This window comes from Seriola dumerili, unplaced genomic scaffold, assembly GCF_002260705.1.
Source record: "Seriola dumerili isolate Sdu_G_001 unplaced genomic scaffold, Sdu_1.0 BDQW01000219.1, whole genome shotgun sequence".
Taxonomy (NCBI): domain Eukaryota; kingdom Metazoa; phylum Chordata; class Actinopteri; order Carangiformes; family Carangidae; genus Seriola; species Seriola dumerili.
In genome coordinates this window covers 4,395,563-4,418,603 of record NW_019174474.1, presented here as the reverse complement: position 1 = coordinate 4,418,603, position 23,041 = coordinate 4,395,563, and the positions used below count along the sequence as shown (strand labels likewise).

The 23,041-nt window shown below is 40.3% G+C and overlaps 3 protein-coding genes across 6 annotated transcripts; 2 read left to right on the top strand and 1 right to left on the bottom strand.

Annotated features, from left to right (window-relative positions):
• The first annotated feature begins 992 nt into the window (after positions 1–992).
• Positions 993–4,455, top strand: bend7 (BEN domain containing 7). Its single transcript, XM_022754634.1, has 8 exons — positions 993–1,343; positions 1,579–1,754; positions 1,853–2,042; positions 2,888–2,995; positions 3,161–3,278; positions 3,385–3,498; positions 3,752–3,793; positions 4,375–4,455. Exons 1-8 carry the CDS (start codon positions 1,005–1,007, stop codon positions 4,431–4,433), a joined length of 1,146 nt encoding a protein of 381 aa, XP_022610355.1. The 5' UTR covers positions 993–1,004; the 3' UTR covers positions 4,434–4,455.
• A 1,420-nt stretch (positions 4,456–5,875) lies between these two features.
• On the top strand, positions 5,876–13,051 carry sephs1 (selenophosphate synthetase 1). 3 transcript variants are annotated; one of them, XM_022754609.1, is made up of 11 exons: positions 6,648–6,799; positions 7,373–7,481; positions 7,968–8,090; positions 8,223–8,319; positions 8,954–9,057; positions 9,191–9,298; positions 9,443–9,597; positions 9,727–9,817; positions 9,904–10,003; positions 10,739–10,951; positions 11,738–13,051. In XM_022754609.1, exons 3-11 carry the CDS (start codon positions 7,995–7,997, stop codon positions 11,950–11,952), a joined length of 1,179 nt encoding a protein of 392 aa, XP_022610330.1. In that variant the 5' UTR covers positions 6,648–6,799; positions 7,373–7,481; positions 7,968–7,994; the 3' UTR covers positions 11,953–13,051. The 3 variants fall into 3 exon arrangements, with proteins under 3 accessions (XP_022610329.1, XP_022610330.1, XP_022610331.1); XM_022754608.1 differs by lacking the exons at positions 6,648–6,799; positions 7,373–7,481 and adding an exon at positions 5,876–5,917; XM_022754610.1 differs by lacking the exon at positions 7,373–7,481.
• Positions 13,052–13,291: 240 nt separating this feature from the next.
• On the bottom strand, positions 13,292–23,033 carry LOC111228616 (carnitine O-palmitoyltransferase 1, liver isoform-like). Of its 2 annotated transcripts, XM_022754607.1 has the most exons (20): positions 22,909–23,033; positions 21,460–21,612; positions 21,143–21,282; positions 20,770–20,941; positions 20,461–20,562; positions 18,087–18,224; positions 17,927–18,004; positions 17,525–17,632; positions 17,025–17,109; positions 16,423–16,618; positions 16,151–16,336; positions 15,955–16,060; positions 15,753–15,869; positions 15,508–15,672; positions 15,247–15,381; positions 14,545–14,697; positions 14,315–14,428; positions 14,100–14,192; positions 13,892–13,975; positions 13,292–13,846 (listed from the first exon to the last, which is right to left on the bottom strand). In XM_022754607.1, the coding sequence occupies exons 2-20, from the start codon at positions 21,598–21,600 to the stop codon at positions 13,796–13,798; spliced, it is 2,364 nt and encodes a 787-aa protein (XP_022610328.1). In that variant the 5' UTR covers positions 21,601–21,612; positions 22,909–23,033; the 3' UTR covers positions 13,292–13,795. The 2 variants fall into 2 exon arrangements, with proteins under 2 accessions (XP_022610328.1, XP_022610327.1); XM_022754606.1 differs by having other exon boundaries at positions 13,292–13,975.
• Between the last annotated feature and the right edge of the window lie 8 nt (positions 23,034–23,041).

Here is a 23,041-nt window from a genome sequence, read left to right as displayed (position 1 = left end):
GGAAATCTGCCGCTGACAGGATCTGTAGCGCAGCCTGAGGAGAAATTTAACTGATTAATAAGGCAGACGGACACTGATTCTGCTGAGTGTATCCTTGTCACTGATTTCGTCTTTCTGAAGAGCGATTTCCGACCACACGGCTCAGTGAATAATCCTCCTGAAGATGGAGTTTGGGGAAAGGAAGAGGAGAAGGAAGTCACAGAGCTTTAAACTGGTCACGGATGAAGGTAGGCTGCTGAATGAATGCAAGACCTTGCAAGACGCGCGTCCGTGTCTGGGTGTTTGTCTGGCGCTGTGTGCCAGCAGAGACGACTCTGTAAACAAAAGCGATGGCCACGACAATGCCCATAGTCTGTGCCTCGATTTCAACCAACAGCTAACTCTAACGATTCAAGTCTTACACGTAAAAATCCTCCCTGGACATCTGTCTCCACATAGCTCATTCTGATTAGATTTTAAAGAATGAATTAAGTCAGTAAACAGTTCTAATTAGGAAAATTTGTTGCGCATTCTGAACATGCAACATTGTCCACTTTTAGCTGATGCTGTAAGCTCCAGGCCACCTCTCTTCACTACACTACTTCTTCATACCACCTACAGGTGGTGGTTTCTGCATGGGATGGGAGGGGGGTTGGGGGCTTTCTGCCTCGGTTGACATCACAGTCCCCATCAGATGAAGCACATGAAGCTTCATCATAAAAATGCAACAGGCCGAAACACCATTCTTGCAATCATCTATCAAATACATTTTATTATGAGATCAAGTTTTTATTTGATTATTGCCATATGAATATTTCTTGTAACCTTGCTGTTCTACCTTCAGATTATGAACCGTCATATATGGTGAATTCCAGCTGTAAAGATGCCAATGGAGAGCCTAAGGATGCTGCTGTGCCTGATGGTATGTGCGACTGTAAGGATTAATTTCTGATATAACATAGCAGAGCTCACTAATTCCACTAACACTCCTCTCTCTCAAAGTAGTTTGGCTGGGGGATGAGGGCATGGAGATCAAGAGACAAATCACAGGCATGATGAGGCTTCTGAGTGATAAGACCAGCAGGGTATATCAGCGTGTGGGAACAGAGCAAGACACCTTAACAAAGGAGCCCCAGGAGAGGCACCTGGCATGGGTACATCAGCCTGTACCTTTGTCTCTTGTATCAGAGGACCACCAGAGCAACAGCTGGAACTCTGCAGGGGACCCAGGGCCTTCTCCTTCATCCGTATCCACCCCCATCCCCAACGGTCCAGGCTGTGGCCAGTACAGCACCCGCTCCAAAGCCCTGAGGATCCTCAACAGCACAAAGCATTTAATCAAAGTGAATGAAGCTAACGGTACAGTAACCGAGTATGTGTGAAGAGGACATGAAAAAATATTCTCATAAAATAGAGAAGACATCAGGTCTGGCGCTGAACAGCAGACAAGCGTTTTGTTGTTGAGGTATTTGTGTAAGGCAGGCACTTAGAGGTGTTTTTGGCAAGTTTATACACACAACACATATATGCAGACCTACATTATACAGTGCATCCTTTTTTGTCAGAGATATTGCATGAAAGCACATTGTGCCCGTACAGATATACGTAGTTGAGAAAACCATCACTAACCAATGCACCACTGACTTTCCAGCAGATGTAGTACCCCCTGCTGTGCCAGAAGCCCCCTGCTGTATGTGTAACTGTAAGGGCACCTTGCAGGCTATTTTGCAGGAGCTACGTGCCATGAGGAGAATGATGCAGACTCAAAAAGGTCAGTGGACGAACACACATACTCACACGCTGTGGGAGAGACAGAAAGAGAGAGAGTGAAAATATAATATGCTAACGTCTTTTTTCTAGCATCCTTGGAAAGGCAGGAGCAGACAGCCTCACCATGCCAAACTCGCCTCGGTCCAGGACCTGCTCCTCGTCGCAGGCCCCGCAAAAGGAGGCCAATCTATAAAGTGGCACCACTGACTGTGTCTAGCACTAGAAGGGCTGCTCTTACCCCTCTGGAGGCATCACCACCTATAGTGGCACTTGCGGAATCTGGAAAGAGGGAGGTACCTGAAAAAGAGAAAGACTCATCTACAGCCAAAAATCACCCCGTCTCCTCTGAGGTCTCTGTGCTGCCACCTCAGAACAATCCAGTAACTGTCAACAACACGCACAGTCCTCTCCTGAACCAGATAAGGGAACCACAGTCATTGGAGGTAACCTACATAATAGTGTACATTGATGTACATATGCTCATGTGTGTTTTCTGTGCTTTATTTGTTGCTAATTTATGATTTCAGTATTACAATCGCTCCTTCAGAAACTCATACATTTGAACTTATTCTGTCTAATGAATTGGTTCTAATAAGGAATTTAAATGTATATATTTACTGTATTTACACTGTGAAGAAATCTGATATGTTTTTTCTATTATAACTCAGCCTAACATATATTTTAAAAATCATAGAGATTACAGATGGAAATAAGTGCAGTTAATGTTCTTCCAATTTCCTATTAAGATACAGAAATAAGAAAATAGTTTCTATTACAAAAAGTTCTCTCTTTAGCATGTTGGCCTCTATTTAAGCAATTTAAAATCTATTAACATCATTGTGTATATCAGGAGCCTTTGTCAGATGGCATGCTTTTATGACATGGACAGCAGAACACAATGTTCTCCATGGCTAAAAAGCATGCCATTCAATTTTGTAATAGTATGAGTTTTGCATCATAATCCTCATGCTTTATTTTGCAGCAACATTATGACTTATCTTGTACTCATGGTAATGATTTCTGTTGAACAGTTTGTGTTCTTTTTCCATCTAGAAATGGAATTAATCTTATGTGTTGATTTGCTACTTCCCCATGATATGTCACAATTCACACTGTGTGTTATTTGATTCCTTTTCAGTCTGAGGTGCGTCTCGCTGAGGATTATGACGTATTTATCTCAAGGGCTCAGTTAGACTCCATTCTCGTCAACTATACACGCTCTGGGAGCCTGCTGTTCCGGAAACTGGTGCGCAGCTACAATTTTTAAAAGCGTATTCTTTGGCGCTTTTAATATGGTTAACAGTCATTACAGTCATGTTGCATCACCTGATCATTTCTATCAATTCACTTAATAATAAGCAAAGTTCAATAAAGGCTGAGCAGTGTTTTACCATGGAGATACTATGTTTAGGTGTGTGCCTTCTTTGATGATGCTACCCTGGCCAACTCCTTACCAAATGGTAAAAGAAAGAGAGGACTCAATGATAACAGGAAGGGCTTGGATCAGAATATTGTGGGTGCTATTAAAGGTAGGTGAGAGAAAGATACTTCAGTCAGTATCTTTGTAGCTGGGTAGAACAATCATGACACAGTATTTTGGGGAAACATTAATATAGTTGTGTGAACTGTATCCAGTGTTTACAGAGAAATACTGCACTGAACACAGAATAGAGAAGTTGCCTGGGCCACGAGACTGGGTGCAGATCCTTCAAGATCAGATCAAACTTGCCAGGAGGAGGCTGAAAAGAGGTACTGTGCTGCTATAGAGTCTGCCTGTTACACTTTTCTTGCAGTAATTTAAACTGTATATTTATAGTCTATCTGGTATCCATTTATCTTGTTTTATTATGCAATGTGTTTTGTGAGCATGGTCAAAAAAAGTTACTGTATTATTATCATAAAGTAATAAGTTTACTAATTTAAGTCAGTTATAAAGTTTACCAGTCAAAGAATAGGTCTGTGAATGCATCAGGTAAATCTTCGTGTTCATTTGGCTCCTCAGATGCTGCAGAAGCAGAAGAAGCCTTAAATGGACCTTCTACAAGTAGGAACCACACACAGGGGCAGCTAACACACACACACACACACACACACACACACACACACACACACACACACACACACACACACACACTATTGTACCCATTTATTCAGTTGTCTACTTTTGTCTTCCTGTGTCTGCACCTTTCCCCTCACATCAGTGCTCCCATTTTACAACATCTTTCCATCAGCCCCCCTCTGAGCCCACAATGTCTTTACCTCTCTCCACCTCGCTGTCACAACACACACACACAAACTGGCTTGCTTATTGGCTCATATGTCTTTGTCACGCTGCCGCTGTGACATTTGACATTCTCACGCAGCTTCCCAAAATGTCAGCTAATTATCTTCACACCATGCACCATATCCTCTCTTTCACCTCTCCATTCCAACCTCGATGTCAGAAAAGCATTTCTCTTTCTGCTGTCTCTTTTTTTTTCTTTCAAGGAAGGCTATGAGACCTATGAGACAAAAGCCACCAAATGTGTAAACACAGTTGTCTTTACGTTCTCACAAAAAATGCATTGAGGCTTTTTTGGTGATGTTATTATTATTTTTTTATTACTTTTCTTCCTTACTTTATAGGCTGCGACTATAAGAAGCCTGCAAGTGTGGAAGGGACAGTGATGAACATGACTGGTTGATTGAAGGACCTGCCACCATGGCCTTAGAGCAGATTAGTTGATTGTCTTCATTACTTCTCTAACTTGATGCATTTAGCCACTTTAGATATTTCCTTTGCTGCTATGTGTTATGAATGTAAAGGGAACAAAACAGGACCAAATGAAGAAGAAGCCTGCTTAATGATATCCTCTCTCTTGCTCTCTCTCTCAAACTCTCACACACACTCTGCCTTTTGTAATCCTTAAGGCTTTTCATTTGACATATATGAAACCACTTGGATCTGGGATTTTGTGACAGCTGACAATGAACTATACAGTGGTTAAGCAATGTCAGGTCATTTTCATGTTCAGAAGTTTACATTATAGGCGACAGCTTTAAAAGCACAATTGCCTAGTTCAAATATGTCATTACTAGGAGGAGTCACAAGCCTAAAACGAGACAAAGTACTGTAACAGTATAGCATTCATATATTTTGCACAAATTACATGTTATGGGAAGTTTCCCATTGTGGATTGTGCCTTTTAAGTGACCAGTACTTCAATGGGTGTAATGTGCAGTGCCGCATCCGCCTCTTTTCCAAACATTAAAGTAAACATTTGATGTATTTTTGGCCAATTTTTCTAATTAAAAATGGGTTGATAGGCTGGCTGAAAAATAATGATAATAAAAAATACAGTAATCTATCAATAATGTTTCTTTTCATGATTAGAATCTCTAGGCTATGCATATCAGTGATATTGTTGTGAATATTGTGATGGAATTGATGGAAATACATAATTTTTCTTTCATTTCTGCTCACAGTGCATATAAAATGAATAGTTGTTTCCATCATTAAATATGGTTTCTTCACAACTGCGTTTTTGTGTTGTGTTTATATGCCTGACAGTTTAATTAACAACATAAGAAATGAGACAAATAGAAGTGACATATTGATAAATTTCTGCCTGAAGAGGCCCAAGAATTGATAAACAGTATCATCCTAATGTAACATAGCAGTGTAATTAAACACTAGTTGCCATAGTAACATAATTATTATCAAAAGATAAGCTCATAAATGAAAGTTTCCAAACCTCAGCGTTTTTAAAGTAGCTACACTTTGAGCCAGACAATGTTTTGGTGCTGTGGAAGCAATTGGAGGGAAAACAGTAAATTAAAGGTACACTCCATTGTAGAGATTTTGTTGCCAGACTTCACAGCTCGTTAAAGGGGATGTTAAAGCCGCCACTGTGCAGGCAGAGGACCCTTTGAGATCTCGTGAGTTTCCTCTTTGTGTTGCAACACAAATATTTTTCTATGAAGATGATGCGGGGCCGTATACATATATTGATCAAAATATAGTTAATTATAAGTGATAGCTTGATTTTTTTGTAGTTTAGTCCTGGATCAGAAGACAAATATGCCTCCCTTTTTGTCAGGCGTTCTCAGAAGACGCCCGATTCGAGCCGCAGTGCATTGTGGTGCAGTCCCCGCTCTTCTGTCGGGATCCACCGCTAACGTGAAGCTGGTAAGGATAAACTGGTCAGAGCAATTAAAGGGGAAATGTTGCAAGAATATAACTCCGCTTTGGCCCTAAAATCGCATATAGGGCAGTTGTAAACACTTCTATTGCACCATATCATTACAAACTTTGCACAAGTCGCATGTTTAGCATTGTTTTATTGATACTAAGTCTGATGTTGCACACATCGCATGGCGAGGGACAGGAAAGGGTTAATTTTTTCCGCCGCCGACATTTTTGTTCGGCGGTCTACGGCAACTTTTTAACTTACATGTGCAACGAGCTGGCGCTATGTTTCACAACTGTGTGTCACATTTGTAGTGCAGCGTGCACGGTGTGTGTTTTTAAATGAATTACAGCTCGCCGGCCCGGACGCTCTCTGCTCTTTGTTGCTCAGAGCTGCTTATGCTCATCACCTCATGCATGGATCAGCGTTTGCTAGCAAGAGCTAGCACCGAAACGAGAACTGCATTTTAAGCAAAACAAACAAACGTGAAAGATGCCGCTGTCACTGTCAGCATATACATCTCAAAGCTGAGAGCCCAGTGGTTTATAATGTAGGGTCCAATACACTGAATGGACAAGTTTACCCCTGGGCAGCGCTAATATTGTCAGCCAGTGCCTCAGGGTTGAATGAACTTGGCAACATTTTGTCTCTTGAACACTCCCACTGTTTACTAACCGAAGCCCCCTCAGTGACTCACAGCATTTTAAACCACAAACCGGGTTAAAAGTAAACAATAACTTCATTGGCTTGTCTTTCAGGTGGCCAAGTGTTTCCCACAGGCATGTCATTGTGGATCATTCGTTTGTTATTTCTGTTGAAACTACAAATATGAGAGTCGATCAGCTCGCTCCAGCTCATTGTGAAGTTTTATGTTGTCAGTGGTGAGTGTGTGTGTGTGTGTGTGTGCCACAGTTTGTAGAAAGATCTTAGATGTGGTGCTTTGTTACTTGTAAGAATTTACTAGTGTAAACCTTACACTCCAGTAACCCCTACCAGCTTTTTCTGTCTTACTAAACAGACAGAATTCAATAAACCCTGTGCCTGATAATTAAAATACATAAGTTCCATTCTTAAATTAGTTAATATCAATGTTTTTTTGTTTTTTTATCAGGAACAAACATATGTAGAGTAAGCTAATGGAGTCCAGTACAGTAGACCTGCAGAAATACTAACTTAGAATTGATCATCATTTGCCAGAGAGATGGTGATTTAATTCGGTTCACGTTTGTAGCTGTAAGTTCTGGTGTTGTGTTGCTCTCAGAAGGTGTACGTAACGTTTTGTATACAAAATATTATTACTTACTATTATTCAGTGTCGATTCAGCTCTGTAGTTATTTCTGTCACTTGGAAAAAAGATGACAACAATTAGTCAATGGATAGGTGGACTGACAGAAAATGTATCTGCAACTATTTTGTTGAATGACTAATTGTTTGAATAATTTCCTCTTTCTAGTGTCTCAGTTGTGAGGATTTGCTGCTGCTTTTCGCCGTTTTATATAATTGTAAACTGAATATCTTTAGATTGTGGACTATTGGACAGACATTACAAGAAACATTGCAAGGTATTACCAAGGGCTTTTATGAAATTGATTTTAACTGGCATTTTTCATTGTGTTCTGACATTTTAGAGTAAGGAATTAATTGCTTAAATTGGTAAATAAATTGATAATAAAAATAAATATAGTTGCAGCCCCAAAAATGACAGCAGAGTTAAATCAGTAGCTGTCTGATGCAGTCTTAAAATATTAATATTATAAGCTGCACAAACACAGGATTCATTGCAGTGCTGCTGCTTCATACTGTACAGATGTTCAAACTTATTTGTTCTTTGATTCATGATTTATTTGAAATGATGCACAAAAGAGCACATTTGTGCAGGTGCACAGGTGACATTGCAATGTGGTGAATGAACGGATTTAAAAAAAAAAATGCTATTATTTAAAGTCTCTGAAAGTAACACAATCTTCCTCCAGTCCTCTGTGACACCCAGTGTGTGTTTCTAATCGCCTGTTTCATTATTTCTGTCCCGGTCATTAATGTGGTCCTAGTGGTGAGGGCCCAGAGTTTCTTCAGACATGTCCGTGAGGGAGTCCTTTAACCCCGAAAGCTATGAGCTGGACAAGAACTTCAGGCTCACACGCTTTGCTGAGCTCAAGGGCACAGGCTGCAAGGTTGGCTCTCTTATCAAAATCTACTGTGGATGCATTATTGTCTTTGTACAAATCAATTAAGCATTCTGCCTGATAAAGAATGTGGCATAAAAAATAATGTGTTAAAATAATGGTTATTTTCTCTGGTCACAGGTGCCGCAAGATGTGTTACAGAAGCTGCTAGAAACCCTACAGGAGAACCACTATCAAGAAGATGAACAGTTCCTGGGGGCAGTTATGCCTCGATTAGGTAATTATGCTCTTCATATAGCACTATTATAACAAATACACTAAGTGCTTAATAGTAATGATGCTTAATTAGTCAATAGGAAAAACTCAAAAATGTATGGTATAAAAAAATCATTGAAGATGAGTGAAATATGGTATGTTAAAGAAATGTCTTTATGTGACACTCCCCAGACAAGAACTCTCATTTGTGGTTCAAAATCAATTTCATGGCAGCACTGAAAACATAGTTGCTTCATTTAGGACTCTGAAAGCATGCATCCTCACCCACAGTAAGATCCTGCTGTATTATACACAAGCTCCAGATAACCTCACAATGTTGACTCCAATTTAGGCAGGGGTCTTGCATGAACAGTAGAAAGAAGTACAGCAGGATACAAGACATTTTGTTGCTTTAAATGTATTACATAAAACCTGACCCCTCAGTTTGCACAGGTCACCAGTTTAGACACACTAAAATATCATGGGATGGCATCATTTCATTCTACATTAAAGCCAAGCAGTCACATTCTGCACAACCTGAAGCCATCTGACTGTATTGTTTTTGTTAAGGGGATGGGGACACAGTACTATATCACACATACATCAAAAAACTATCTTTACAAAATATCACAAAGACAGCTTTTTTATTTTTGAAGGCATAGGTATGGACACCTGTGTGATACCTCTCAGACATGGAGGCCTTTCTCTGGTCCAGACTACAGATTACATCTATCCTATTGTGGATGACCCCTACATGATGGTATGGATCTCCTCTTTTAAGGGCTTTACATGCGACACATGGATGGATGTCACTGTTTTTATTCTTTGTAGATATAGGCCTAGTTTACACACCCAACCCTTCATGTGCTTAATTTTTTGTATTTATTTTTTAGGGGAGAATTGCTTGTGCCAATGTTCTAAGTGACCTGTACGCCATGGGAGTGACAGAGTGTGACAACATGTTGATGCTCCTGGGAGTCAGCAACAAAATGTCAGAGAAGGTAAGAGGCATGTTAGTTGATGCATTCACTTTTGTGTGTCTGGCAAAATATCTGCAAGAACCAACTGTGTTAATTATCAGTGTAGTCATAGTTATATTCCACTGTACTCTCTGCTTCTGCTCTGACTTCACTGGGTTTTTACAGGAGAGAGACAAAGTCATGCCACTGATCATCCAGGGATTCAAGGATGCTTCAGAGGAGGCAGGCACATCTGTAACAGGAGGACAGACGGTGCTCAACCCCTGGGTGGTGATGGGAGGAGTTGCTACAACAGTCTGCCAGCCTAACGAATTTATCATGTAGGAATGAGTCTCTGTTACACATTTCCTTACTTCTGCTGTTTGAGCTACTCACTGCTGCTTAAGAATAATGTTTAATTTTGTTGAAATGAAACTTATCATGATAATGTCATGTTGGACATTTCTTAGGCCAGACAATGCAGTGCCAGGAGACGTGTTGGTGTTGACCAAGCCACTTGGAACGCAAGTGGCCGTTGCAGTACACCAGTGGCTAGATATTGTAAGTTTGCTGCTCAATCATGAATAATTATGTCTGGAGAGTTATTGTTTTTTAAGGATGACTACTAATTTTTTTCAATATCTCAGCCTGAGAAGTGGAACAAGATCAAGCTGGTGGTAACCCAGGAAGATGTAGAGCTGGCCTACCATGAAGCCATGATGAACATGGCTCGGCTCAACAGGACAGGTAATACCATTATGAATGTGTCCCCATAATTGATTCAGAGCCATAACTGCCTTGCACAGTGTTGTTGAACTTTTGGTTCTTGTCATTATTTTTCAATTAAATTACCATGCTAAGTTGAGCATAACTACGGCAGCTGTTTGCCAGAGAAGCATTGAGTTTTTGAACAGCAGCAACCTCTGCTGCAGCTCGGCTGTATTGCACCCTTTGCTGCTCAGTCTCTTCTCTGCTGATAATTTCAATTTTAACTTAAAACCATTAACTACTAATCTACTTTAAAATACAAAAAATTCATGGGAGATAGTAGTTGCATACTATAGTTTCATGCTCGCAATACACGATTGTCATCTCATATAAACTGGGACCTGGTCACACAGAAGCCAAAAAATATTTCTTCAAGGTTGGAAGTGTGGGTACACAATAGGTTTTAGTAATTGTTTTTGTTGCCCTTATTACATCAGGTTGTTATTGTTGCCTATTATTAATTTATAAATAACTTGAGGATTAATACTTGAATTGCAATATCTGTCATCATAATGGTTGTTTGTTTGCTTTCAAGATTGCATGTTTGGCCCACAGTGAGTTACAGTCTTTGTGAATGTTAACACACACGGAATAATCTGTATTTGTTCATATCACTGACTAATCTTCAGCCATGAAAACAGAGTAGTGCATATCCCTGATCAAGACAATTAATCCTCCAGACGCCCTTCTAAGTCTCTCTGTTTTCCCCTGTAGCGGCTGGTCTCATGCACACCTTCAATGCCCACGCAGCCACCGACATCACAGGTTTTGGCATCCTTGGCCATGCTCAGACATTGGCACGACAACAACGAAGTGAAGTGTCATTTGTCATCCACAACCTCCCAGTGCTGGCCAAGATGGCTGCAGTGTCCAAGGCCTGTGGGAACATGTTTGGTCTCATGCACGGCACCTGTCCTGAAACATCAGGTGTGTGTGGATTCATGGTTATTTCCTTCTTATTTAATGTACCTAACTTTTCTACCTCATGCCGTTTTTTTGAGTGAGCCTCAGAAAGTGTTTTATAATATTACAAAATATGCAACACAGGAAAACATTAATAAAATGCTGGTTCACTCTCTGGCAGTCATAACTACAAAGATTCAGTCACACTTGGTCTTTTTGCCAAGGAGGCTGTAAGCCCCTGGACAGAAAACCTCAGAGTCCTGCCTGTATAGTATGGATTGTGAAGATGAACAAAATCTGAAATTTGAGTCTGTATTTTATATGCACCACATGAGGTGAAGCCAGTTTACTTCAAATGTTGTTTCCAGTGATAATTTGTTATGGCATGTGAATACAATTTTGTAGCTAGGACAAGATAAAGTGAATAACTAAAACATGGTAACAACAGACTATAATTAAGAAATATTTGAAGCAAGGAAGCAAAAAAACAAAACAAAACTACAATATATGGAAAAATGCATGGAAAACCAGAAATGAGCTCTGAGGGACACCAATGGAAAGGGGAGCCCAAAAAGACAGAAATCCCTACAGAGACTGAATAACATCAGTCAGAAAGATAGGATGACAACCACTGCACTGCTCATCAAGCGCCATCCATTATCACCAAACACCTGAGCCTGTCAACAACATTATGTGTATCAGTATCAAAGGCAACATGTAGCTTTGACTGTAAGAGAACTGAGGACTCATCAGCAACACTACACATTAAAAAACATGATTTTAATTGACCTAATGTCCTTTCATTTGCAGGAGGCCTGCTTATCTGTCTGCCCCGGGAGCAGGCTGCCCGCTTCTGTGCCGAGATCAAATCTCCAAAATATGGAGAGGGCCACCAAGCGTGGATCATCGGGATCGTAGAGAAAGGAAACCGCACTGCTCGCATCATTGACAAACCTCGGATCATAGAGGTAGCACCACAAGCTGCCACGCAGAATGTCAACCCAACTCCTGGTGCAACCTCTTAATCCTCACTGGCTGAATCATAGACCGGAACCCAAAAGCTCTGTTGAGTGATTTTAGACACATAAACTACAAAACCATCCTAGAGTGTTGAAATATATACACAATATAGTACGTACACAGAAAAGACTGGGTTGGCGTGTATCTACATGAAAAACAGCACACACACCACACAGTGGCCCGGGGAGCATGTCACCACCCAGTGGACTCAACCTGCAGTATCCCCATGATAAAAATTGGTAAGAAATAGAGCATACTTAAAATCCATATGCCTTTTGTGTCTGTTGTATTCTGTTATGTTAAATGTGCTTGACTGGCAGGCAGCTTCTGGTGAGCGAGTGATGAAGACAATAATCTGATACTGTTGATTCATTTTGAATCTTAGGAAGTCTGGAGTCTGTTGCCTCTTTTAAAGTTGTTCTCATAAGCAACATCAAGGTGATGTGATGGTGTTTTTTGTTTGTCCATTCACTTTGTACAGTTATAAAGCCTAGTATTAGTTCATTGCTGTAACTGATGCCTTGAAAGAAACTGAGTGTGACCAGAATGGTTTGTTTTTTATTACTTTGACTTTTTGTAATGTCCCCACATAAACTAATAAATATTCAAATAGAAGACGGCTTGTTCTCGCTGTTTGGGAGCTGCAGTCATGTGAATGAACTAGGTCAAAATGACATTATCTATTTACATCATATAACTGCAGATTGATTGTTAACATAAACAGCTGATGCAAGTCATAAATGAATCACGGTTTAAAGTCATAGATGAGAAGAAATGACCATAGCCCTCAGGAGATGGACCCTCTACCATCTGCATTCCCAATAACAATCAGAATTGTGCAACTGTATAAAAGGGAAAAAAAGTTTGTCAGTCTGCAATTGCCCTAATCTGTGAGCTTGCTGCCTGTTGCCTTTGCTCAGGATCTGGTGCATTTAGTTTTGCTTTCTCAATGTTGCCGTAAATGTACTGAGAGAAATCTGACTTAGTGTCAAGAAGCTTCCAGCTGATCAAAGTCCAGATCATTTTTGTTTATCCTAATAGCAGGAATGAATCTGGAAGGCCTCTGTAAATGTTCTTATGGATATCAGGAACAAAACATAACCTCCACCCCACCTCTTATAATAAACTTCTCTTATAATAGATTGTTTTTCTGTCTTTTTTTGAAGCATTAAAAGTGATACTTTTATTGTTTGAATGTGTAATGAAAGTTACCAGTACGATGAATTCATTTCTAATGATTTGTATTTCTTCTGTTTATTAACGCTCACATGCTAGTAACAGTAATCGTATGTAATGTATGTGTAATGGTGTTTTATTTTAAATCAATAATGACAAACACCCTAAAATGAGCAGGCAAATTTATAAATGCTGGCATATAACAAATGATTTACATCTTAAAACATAGCACTGAAATCTTTAGGTAGATATATTTACAAGCGTCATATGAACAAACTATAGACCACACCTAAATATTATATTTAGATTCATTACATAACATTAATTTCATGTACAGTCTATGGCATAAACTGATAAACTGTTTCAAGGAGAAAAAAACAGTCATTGCAAAATCTAAATGTGCCAAAATCAAAGGGTACATCTTTCCCCCAGCACCAAACAGCTGTGAAAGGTACAATATAAATAGAAATAAATTAGAGGTTTAACAACTCTTCCTTTTGTCTGAGTGAGCGGAATGACAGCCTCCTATAATATGACCCACCAGAAAAGCAAAAAGATCACAAGTGCAACCTGTCACCAGAACTTTGTTTTGTTTATATGAATGAAGCCTGTCAAAGACTGACTCACAAGTTGCGTGTCAGCCAAACCCATCAGAGCAACCCACAATGTCTGTTATATGTGCTTTTTCCCATTTTCCAGCTGCACAAGCTTTCCATGCTCCACCATCTTTTTCCCATTTTCCAGCTGCACAAGCTTTCCATGCTCCACCATCTTCTTATCATTTTCAGGCTTGAAAAGTCCTTGGATATCAAGCATGGCCTTCCGAATGTGCTGACCAAACCGGCATGAGTCCTGCAGGTCACACAGAGTGGGAATAATGAGAGTGAGACAGAAAAGACTATTGAGTTTTGAAAGGTTACCTAAACAGTCTACAGATGGATCAATAATATGCAGTACTCTCATTTTGTGCTCTTACTGTGTCAGGGCTAGAGAACTTGCTTGAGATGTGGAATGTGATGAGGTTTTCCCCAACAATGATATAAGACACACCATAGCCATCATCAGCCACCTGTGGGTACACGAGAGATACCATCATTTTATTGCACTAAACCTTCCAGAGCGGGACAACTGGGCCAAACATTATGAGCATGGAACTTGTGCACATCTCTAAAATGAAATGATCTAACTCACTGGGCCAAATCCTCCACCAGCACCCACATATTTAGGGAACTTGTTGATGTCAACTAAATTGAGCTGCTGCTGTGGAGTCTGGCTGGTAGACAACTTCCAGGGCTCTGAAAGCACCTAGAAGCAAAGGCATTGAATGTTGTGAGGGAAATGGCAGATTAGAAAGAAGAAAGGTTATGATAGGTATAAAAAGAATCATTTGAATCAGAAATCAATAAAAATGATGCTGTAACCTTCTCAAGAAATGGCGAGTCAACGCCAAGGTATTTGGACACTATGTAGAGACAGAAGAGGTGACGGTCAATACCAGAACCAGTCATGGCCAGACGATACATGTTTTGATGTTTATCTGCTGCCCTCCGAAACAGGGCAAGTCTCTGGACATTCTGATCACAAAGACAACAAGAAAACACACAATTTAAAGTCTTGTTCTCACAAAAGAATAGTATCCAAGCCTGAACTTGTGACATTAACATCATATCAAAATGACCTTATTTTCTGTTGTGTCATGAGTGTGAGTTTAACCTAGAACATCAGAGAGTTCAAAGTCCAGTGCACTGACACACAGGGACATATTGTCAGTAGGTCTTGGTGACCAAGTCCACAGCAGCACAATGTGACCTCTTACAGCATGGCCTGCCACATATTTATCAGTAGGATCGATGCAGATGTCACTGATTGTGAATTTGTGAGCCTGATAACACACATACATATGACACCAGATATGCCCAAAGTCTGATTATTTTGCAAAAACTTGGAATTATTTAATCCAGTAAAAAGTTTTAATGTCTACAGCTCTGCTGGACTTGCTACTACAAATACAATTTGAGCAGCTAAGCAAAGCTGAAACCAACAGAACTTTATGTAATGTAGCTTTTATGTTGCATTATCCTGATTTATTTTTAGTGTTTCTGTGCATGTATGTGTTTCCTTACTGTTCCACTTGCGTCTTCCATGGCTCTGACAAATGCAACAGCCTCAGAGGTACAGGAGCGTACTGTCTCCGTCCGACCGTCTCTGAACATACGAGTCATTGATGACTCGTACGTCAGACAAAACACTCCCTGGTCCTATAAAGCAGATGGATTAATGCGATTTAATGATGGCAAATGATACAACTTAACATTTAAAAGACGATGGTGAGCAATAATGTCAGTAATGTGATTCCAGGCACACAGGGCTGATTGAAGTCCTACCCTGAACTGTGCCAACTGCAGGGCCAGTTGGATGAAGGCATCAGGGCTGGTCCTGCACTTCTTGATCAGACCTTTCCCAAACTCAGAAAAGAGATAACCATGGAAGTCCACATCATCAGCTATCTGCTTGGCCGATAGGTATGAGGTCCCAATGATCTCTTGACACTAAGAGTGGGCGAAATCATTTAATGATGGAAACATTGCTAACATAGCAAACAACATGCTAATAACAGGCTCTACTGCACCTCCTTTGGAATCTGCCACTGCAGTCGAGTGGGATGAGGCAGGCCTTTGTTCACATCCCCTTTACAGTGTCCCTCTTCTGTGTAGCCAAGATGGAAGCAGTCTGTTGCAAGGACATACTACACAGACAGAAAAGGACAGCTGAATATTATTGTAAACTTTGAATTATTGCTTTAACATATGATACCTGTGCACATTTCATACCTCCCACATATGTCCTACAACTGGTGCATCAGCCCAAGAATGTTCAGCATTTATCCCCATTTTTCCATTTGGATAAGAGATCAAGGTAAAAGACTTGTCAAACCACCTGTGGGACAAGAACATTTTTAGGGAATAAAGCACTAAAATTCGAGCCAGTGATGAGGATAAGAAATGAGGTCTCCCCTCCTCTGCCTACCTGTCGTAACATTTTCCATGGAGCAGGGATTTGGCGTAACTATCAAGTGAATTGGTCTTTGCAGGGTCATAACCCTGCGGCTCATCATCCAGTGTCAGGAAGAAGGCAGCTGATTCAATGGCATCCAGGGACACTTTGTTTACTCCCAGGCTGAAATACTTAATCCGAGCCCGAGCCCATGGAACTCTAGAGATGAGAGTGAGACAATTTGATCTATATTTATCTCAGTGAGTGAGTATGTGTCCTGTGCATGTGTTTGTGTTTGTATATACCTGTTTCCTGCAGTCAGGGCAGCTAATTTGAGTTCTCCCGGCTGGGGTTCCGATGTATCATTGAGGATCTTTTGAAACTGAGTCTCAAGTTCACTGGGTAAGAGGTGGCGCCCTCCGGTGTACAGCCACACTTGGAAGAACCGGCCCTTGTGGTAGACAATCAGGTGCTTACGGTCGGTCAGGTGCTGCACAATATCTGCAGGGATAGTTCAGCCAGAACGACAACAACAGAGTAAGTAATGTTTGCTGTAACAACAAAGAGTAAAGGTAGAATATTATCAGAAGTGCAATCAATTAGGAACCAGCTCACACCTTTTGCCTTCAGTGCAGTTGTTAGAGGGTAAATCAACATTGAAACACACACTGGGCAGAAAACTGCTCTATGTGGGTTGCAACTTAAGCCTGTTACACTTGTGGCCATCTCTCAGTTACGGATGTCAAAGCATGTGTTCAGCTTTTAAAAACTAGTGGAAAACATGTATGTGTGGCCAAAACTTCAGCTGAAAAGTTTGAATCCAGCACAGGAGGAACTGTCTGTCCTACTTGACAACACCAAGTGTTGATTCACCCCTTAAACTATGCAGACCTGAAAAGGTGCTCACCTGTTTCAATGCCAGGGATGCGAGTGGTGTTAAACATCCTCTCCATCTGAGTAGAACACATAGGAACAGTCCCCACAGCCCTCAGCTGAAAAGGAGAAAGAAATGAAATCATCCCTAAGTTTAAACCAATGGTAAAAGAAATCTAATAGATTTAAAGGCCAAAGTTGAATAGCTTTAGTTATTTTGCACAAGTTATTTTTGTATTTTTGTTTTTGTCTGCTTTCTTCTTGTTGGTTTAAAGTGGTAACAGCTGAGTTGGAAAAATGTGCTTTACATACTCCCAAGCACTAATAAGGATTTATGAATATTCAAAAAGAAATCTGATGAACGTTTGGGGTTGTATGGAGTATGGATTAACTTTAACTTTGATTGTTGCTTGTGTAGTCATGAATATGTAAAAGGCTCAGTGTTTATTCATAGACTAGATAGAAGGTACATGGAGAAAAACTTAATAATGTAGTAATGTCATTACATGGTGGTAATGCCATAGCAAGCATTACCGGTGCATGTTCACCACGTTCCAGTTTGCGTCTGTACTGCAGCATGGCATGGACCACATTCCCCGCTCGCGCAGCCTGTCGGTGTGTTGGGGTCATGTACAAGAGGTCCTTCACATAAATAAATGCACCAAATAGACAAACAAGACAAACTGAGTCAACAAAAATAAAGACGTAAAGCAGAGTACAAATATAAATCAAAACAAGACATTTATTGCAAAAATTCTTACTGGCCAGTAGAAAGGTCAAATTTTGAGAATTAAAGGAATTACATGTATATATTGCTTATAACTTTCCCACCTTATAATGTATAATTTCTATATTAGCCAACTAAAATTTAGAACAGAGCATTACTAATACACTCCACTTGTATAAGAAAACTGATCTGGTGACAGTCTTTCTTACCATTATGTAGAAGTTACTGTTCACCATGATAGGACTCCTCCCCCTGAGGTAGATGTACTCCTCCCACCAGTCACTTACCTAGGGCAGATATAGATTATAACATTATGATTCAGCTGAATTTGAATTCTAATGTTGTATCACTTCTTTAAAGACTACTCACATAATTTGTTGCCCACCAGGATTTTAGGATCAAGTATCTCTGCAGCTGGGTTGCCTTGGAATCTTTAAAGTCATTGGCCAAAATCTCCATTTGGTTATACTGCTCACCGTCCAGCAGAGGACGAACCGACTCTAGGTACTGTGGGAAAAACATGGTGTGTGATGTCAGGACAAGGGAACAGTGTTATGTAGAAACACAGCTGATATAATAGAGCAGCTGAGGAACACAAACAGAAAACCTGGAAAAAAAACCTTGCAGATGTGCAGTGCGGCTACGGGGTAATGACAGATTTTACTACTGTACAACTTTATTTAACTTTCACAAGATGCAGGAGGGCAGCAGGAACAGTAGATGGTGATATAGTTGAACCATTATCTGTATAGTTAAGCAAGCTACATTCATCAAATGTTTAGAAAAGGCTTCATTGTGTAGGTTTAGGTCATGTGTTAGATAGGTTGAAATTTAAGCTGTAAAAGTCATAAATGGAAGATATGTGATATTAGTTTTCAAATAATCAAATGGATAATATGAGAAAAGGGGCTGTTTACATAACAGGTTACACTATATTACACTTCAATATAGTTGACAGTTGGTATATGATTATAGTCAGTTTCTGGTCATATGGCTTGAAGCTGACATACATATTCAGACAGTCCTTGACTGACCTGTCCTCCACCCATACAGGTCAGGCATTTTCCCCAAATACCAACAGGGACCACTGGGCCAGTGCCCCCCGGGGACCTCCGACCTCTAGGGGGCCTCCAAACTCCCACCAACTGTGGCCTGTTTGTTAGTTTGTTTTTTGGTTTTGTTTTTTTAAATAAAATCAGATAAATGAATTGAGTGTGTGTATATTTAGATACAAACCAATGAATGCAGAGTTTATTTGCAAATAAGAAATGCTATAATCAGTTTGCTAGCTGTGTGTGTGTTTGTGCGCGTGTGTGTGTGTGTATCATGACGATGAAGAATGAGGTCAGAGGTCAGGTGGTGACTGAGGAAATTTAGCGGCAAAGTCGGGTGGTCACGAAAGACACTTCTTGAAACATCATGGAAAACGAATGGATTCACAGAAACACGTATTCGGACGAACATATTAGACTTTTTCGAAAGTCGGCTACTTAGCTTGCTAGCATTAACAAAGAGTCTGGAGAGGACGATATTAATGTTGTAGAGGAGGAGCGACAGCAGCCGCAACAGCCAGAGAGCCACAGCCCTGCGACGGACACCTGCCCACCTGCACCCCCCCCCCCCCCCCCCCCCCCCCGCCCCCCCCCCCCCCCCCCCCCATCTCCACCTGAGTAGCTTGACTGAGTTACCTGTTTAGCAGCCCAACAATTTATTACTTGCTTCCTGTTTTCGGACATTATGAGAATTAAAAATGAACTGAGAACAAGGAGGAGGCAACGTCGCTTGAGCTCTTCATCAATCCTTGCAACAGAGTCGAGGAGACGTGGATTTGATGCGGTGGAGGAGTTTTGGAGGAGAAAGGCCAGAAAGAATACCGTCACATCAGGTAGGCCTAGTTTCTCTCACATTATTATTCACACATTATGGATCTTATGTCCTATATGTATATATTTTTCTCTCCAAGGTGTTGTGTTTACAATGAGAAGTAGTTGACATTGGTAGGTTTTTAGAAACATGACTATTGTATCATTGCGTCTCTATATCAGGATGGTTTATATGATGGAAAGCCTGAATGGTACAGATTACATACATTATTTGTCATAAGTCTACCTAAGCAGAGCACTATGAATCGATCACTGTGTGTGTGTGTGTGTGTGTGTGTGTGAGTGATGGATTGATTGATAGAAGAATCTGAATCATGAAACTGTTGGTGGAAGTAGGGCAGTATGTGCTTGCTTACGCCGTTCAGCTACACACTGTACATTAATGCGTTGATATTGTTGCTGCTGGCCCAGGAAAGTATTGTTTTATTCATGTATCGTGAATCCTGTATGATGGAATATATCTACAGGTGTTGATATTGTCCTTCATCTTGTGATCATAGGCTGTAGCCTGTCAGTGTAACTCCTGTAAATGTTACCAATGGATAATAGCCTCCGCTGAAAACCTATAATTCAAAACCTTGGATTGCGAGTGTGGGGAGAGCAGGTTGGGGGTTTTGTAGTAGATTGTAGCAGATTTTGTGCTGATTTTCTCAATATGTTTAATCACAGCTGAAAATGTTTGAAGAATTTCAATGAATTAGCTTATTTAAGTGCACAAGTCTAGATTTCTTTGAAATATCCACCATGTAGGTAAAATGATGTCTTTTGTGTACGTCCATGCCATGTATTTCAAGAAACTTTTGGGCCACATTCACTTGTGTGTTTTGGTCATGAAAAATCAATACTGTGGAATTACACACCCTGTGAATTGTATCATCCACACTGGGCACAGGGAGCCTGGGTAAAGAGGCCTGGAAACTGTAGAGCAGCGGTCTGCGTCCAGAGAACATCTTCACCAGGCTCTGGTAACAAACAAAAAACACCATACATCAAACACAGACGGTAAAACAGATTATCCTTTATACCAGATTCTAACAAGAATCAACCACACCCTCTGCACTGAGGGAGGGACATGAAGATTACATCGATGATGTAATGGAAACCGGACAATTCAATGGAACTTGAAGTACAAATTGAAATGTTTGTGAAAGACAAAGGGACAAACATACCAGCCACACTTTGGTAGACGTGCTCATTTTTCCATGGGATTCAAAAATCCAGCCATGGTAGGAGAGCAGAGCTTTGAGAGTGTATCTCAAAAGGTAGATGAGGAACAGCCACAGACCAGTGGCAAAGAGGATGGCACTCAGCACCGCTCGGGTCTGCACTGACATATAGTCTCTGCTCAGAAAAGGCACAACACTGCCCTTGTCATGTTATCAAAACTCAAAGATGAAATCAAACAGAAAAGACTATAAATGTAGATTTGAAACAACTGATTCACTGCATAGCTCATCTAAACAAGCCTATGCTCCAGCAGAATACTTAAAAACTGAACCAAAACAGTGAATGATCATGCTGGACTGGGGGGGGGTTTCTGACCTTTGTGGTAGGTTATCCTTGATGGCGTCAATCATTCCTAGAGAGGGGTCTATGCGTATATACAAGGAACTCATCATGGCAATCACAACTATCAGCCAGCTGGACGGACTGGCTGGATAGACTCCAGCCAATACTCCATTCTGTGATTAAAAAAAACGGGATTCAGTATAAACACAGCATGAATCTTTGTGTCCTATGCTCTGCTCAGACAACGTGAAAGAAAATGCACAAACACACGCATTGTAAATACTAAACTATAATCATGAGTGACTCCACATTTTTTGAACAGTGATAGCCAGAGGTATATCTGGCTATACCTTGAATTGTATGGCCTTCTTCTTCCATGCTGTCACTCCTGATAGGTAGATGTTTTTGATGACCTCTTGACTCAGCTTAAGGTCCACACCATCAGGGCGCACGGTGAACTGGAAGCCCACCGCCTGATGCGCCTCAGCCATCGCTGGGTATTACTAACATGGAAAGCAAAGGGAAACTATCAGGTTTCTGACTGGAATATTTAAAAATATATAATATTTGAATAATAATATTTTAGAAAAGAATTAAAAAACCTTAGACTTAGCAGTAACACATTTTACAGTCTGAAATATTATTTAATCTGTTAACCTTCTATATAAGCTTGAATGTAAACACAAAAATCACATCAACTCTCCTAATTTTAATGTCATCTATACTTTAAATGTCATCAAGCAATGTATGTTGTTTTGTTTCAGCTCTAGATGCAGGTCCTTCCAAGATTTCAATGTCCACAAGCCATATCCCTTAATATCTAAAGATTAGATAACGCTTTTATTTCTTACAATCTCCCATGGAAATGCGCCCGCAGCAAAGACCCAAATTTCAATTTAATTCATCTCAACATTGTTAGAATCTTGAGATATTTAATTCACTGCTATGGTGGCATTAAATAAGAGTAACATCTATTTTTTTTGCTAATTAACCTCTAAAATAACCCAATAGACATTAAATTGATCAAGAGTAACAAGAACATAGGCAGACTTTGACAGATCTGACTCACAGTTGTTAAATTACTTAAGAGAAAGTTGCACTGTTTGTCTGTAGTGTTTGCTCATAATGTGACAAGAAAGGGCACTGATATGGGATTCATGGATGTCAGAATGAAATGTTGCAAAGCTGGAAGAGTTCAGTTATTGTATTATAAATGATTTGGCCTTGTTAAATTCTAAACACAAATATTTGGAGTTCACAAGCCACTCCATGTAATGGCCAGGGTGACAGGTCTAGGATTTCTTTTTCCATGTCATATGACTGAACAGTCACCAAGTGGGACAAAGTTCAATGGCCATATATAGCGGCGCACCGGCTGAGCATGTGCACAAACCTGAGATGGGCATGAAAATATAAACACAGAGTACAACCCACAGATGAATGCTAAACCCTTTGGTATTAGAGAATACTGCGAGAATCTATCGGACATGTTAAAGGTCAACATGATTTCTACTGTACAACTTTTTAGAAAACCTTTAAAAAGCTAAAATTAATGTTTGAGCTCTGTGTGATTGTACTTCCCCATCATGATTTCCACCTAACATTTGACATAAATGACAGATGAAGTACAAGACATGAAAAGATGTCGATCATTTAGCATTTTCACCATTACCTTTTCGGACATGCAGCATGTGATTAAGTTTACTCTACAACTGTCAGTCACGAAAACCTCTGTAGCTAATACAACAACATGCAGATATGAATAAGAACAACAAACAAGAAGCAGGCCCATATTTTACCGTTGTCCGAGCAGTGTCAGTGTAATCCACTCAAGCTGTGACTGGTTTCTGCCACTGAGGCAGTGAAATTCCTTTGCACTCAGGCTTGAGTGCTCTCTGTCTGACTCCAGTGCCCTTGAAATGGCTTTCCTCA

Coding starts and splice junctions, on each gene's coding strand:
- LOC111228616 (XM_022754606.1), bottom strand. CDS start 21,600: ATGGCTGAGGCGCATCAGGCGGTGGGCTTCCAGTTCACCGTGCGCCCT. Junction 20,563..20,769: donor CGTCTACCAAAGTGTGGCTG/GTATGTTTGTCC, acceptor GTTTGTTACCAG/AGCCTGGTGAAGATGTTCTC. Junction 14,193..14,314: donor CTGGTGGAGGATTTGGCCCA/GTGAGTTAGATC, acceptor GTGTACCCACAG/GTGGCTGATGATGGCTATGG.
- sephs1 (XM_022754608.1), top strand. CDS start 7,995: ATGTCCGTGAGGGAGTCCTTTAACCCCGAAAGCTATGAGCTGGACAAG. Junction 8,320..8,953: donor GGCAGTTATGCCTCGATTAG/GTAATTATGCTC, acceptor TTATTTTTGAAG/GCATAGGTATGGACACCTGT. Junction 10,952..11,737: donor CACCTGTCCTGAAACATCAG/GTGTGTGTGGAT, acceptor TTTCATTTGCAG/GAGGCCTGCTTATCTGTCTG.
- bend7 (XM_022754634.1), top strand. CDS start 1,005: ATGGAGATCAAGAGACAAATCACAGGCATGATGAGGCTTCTGAGTGAT. Junction 2,043..2,887: donor CGGAATCTGGAAAGAGGGAG/GTACCTGAAAAA, acceptor ATTCCTTTTCAG/TCTGAGGTGCGTCTCGCTGA. Junction 3,279..3,384: donor TATTGTGGGTGCTATTAAAG/GTAGGTGAGAGA, acceptor AACTGTATCCAG/TGTTTACAGAGAAATACTGC.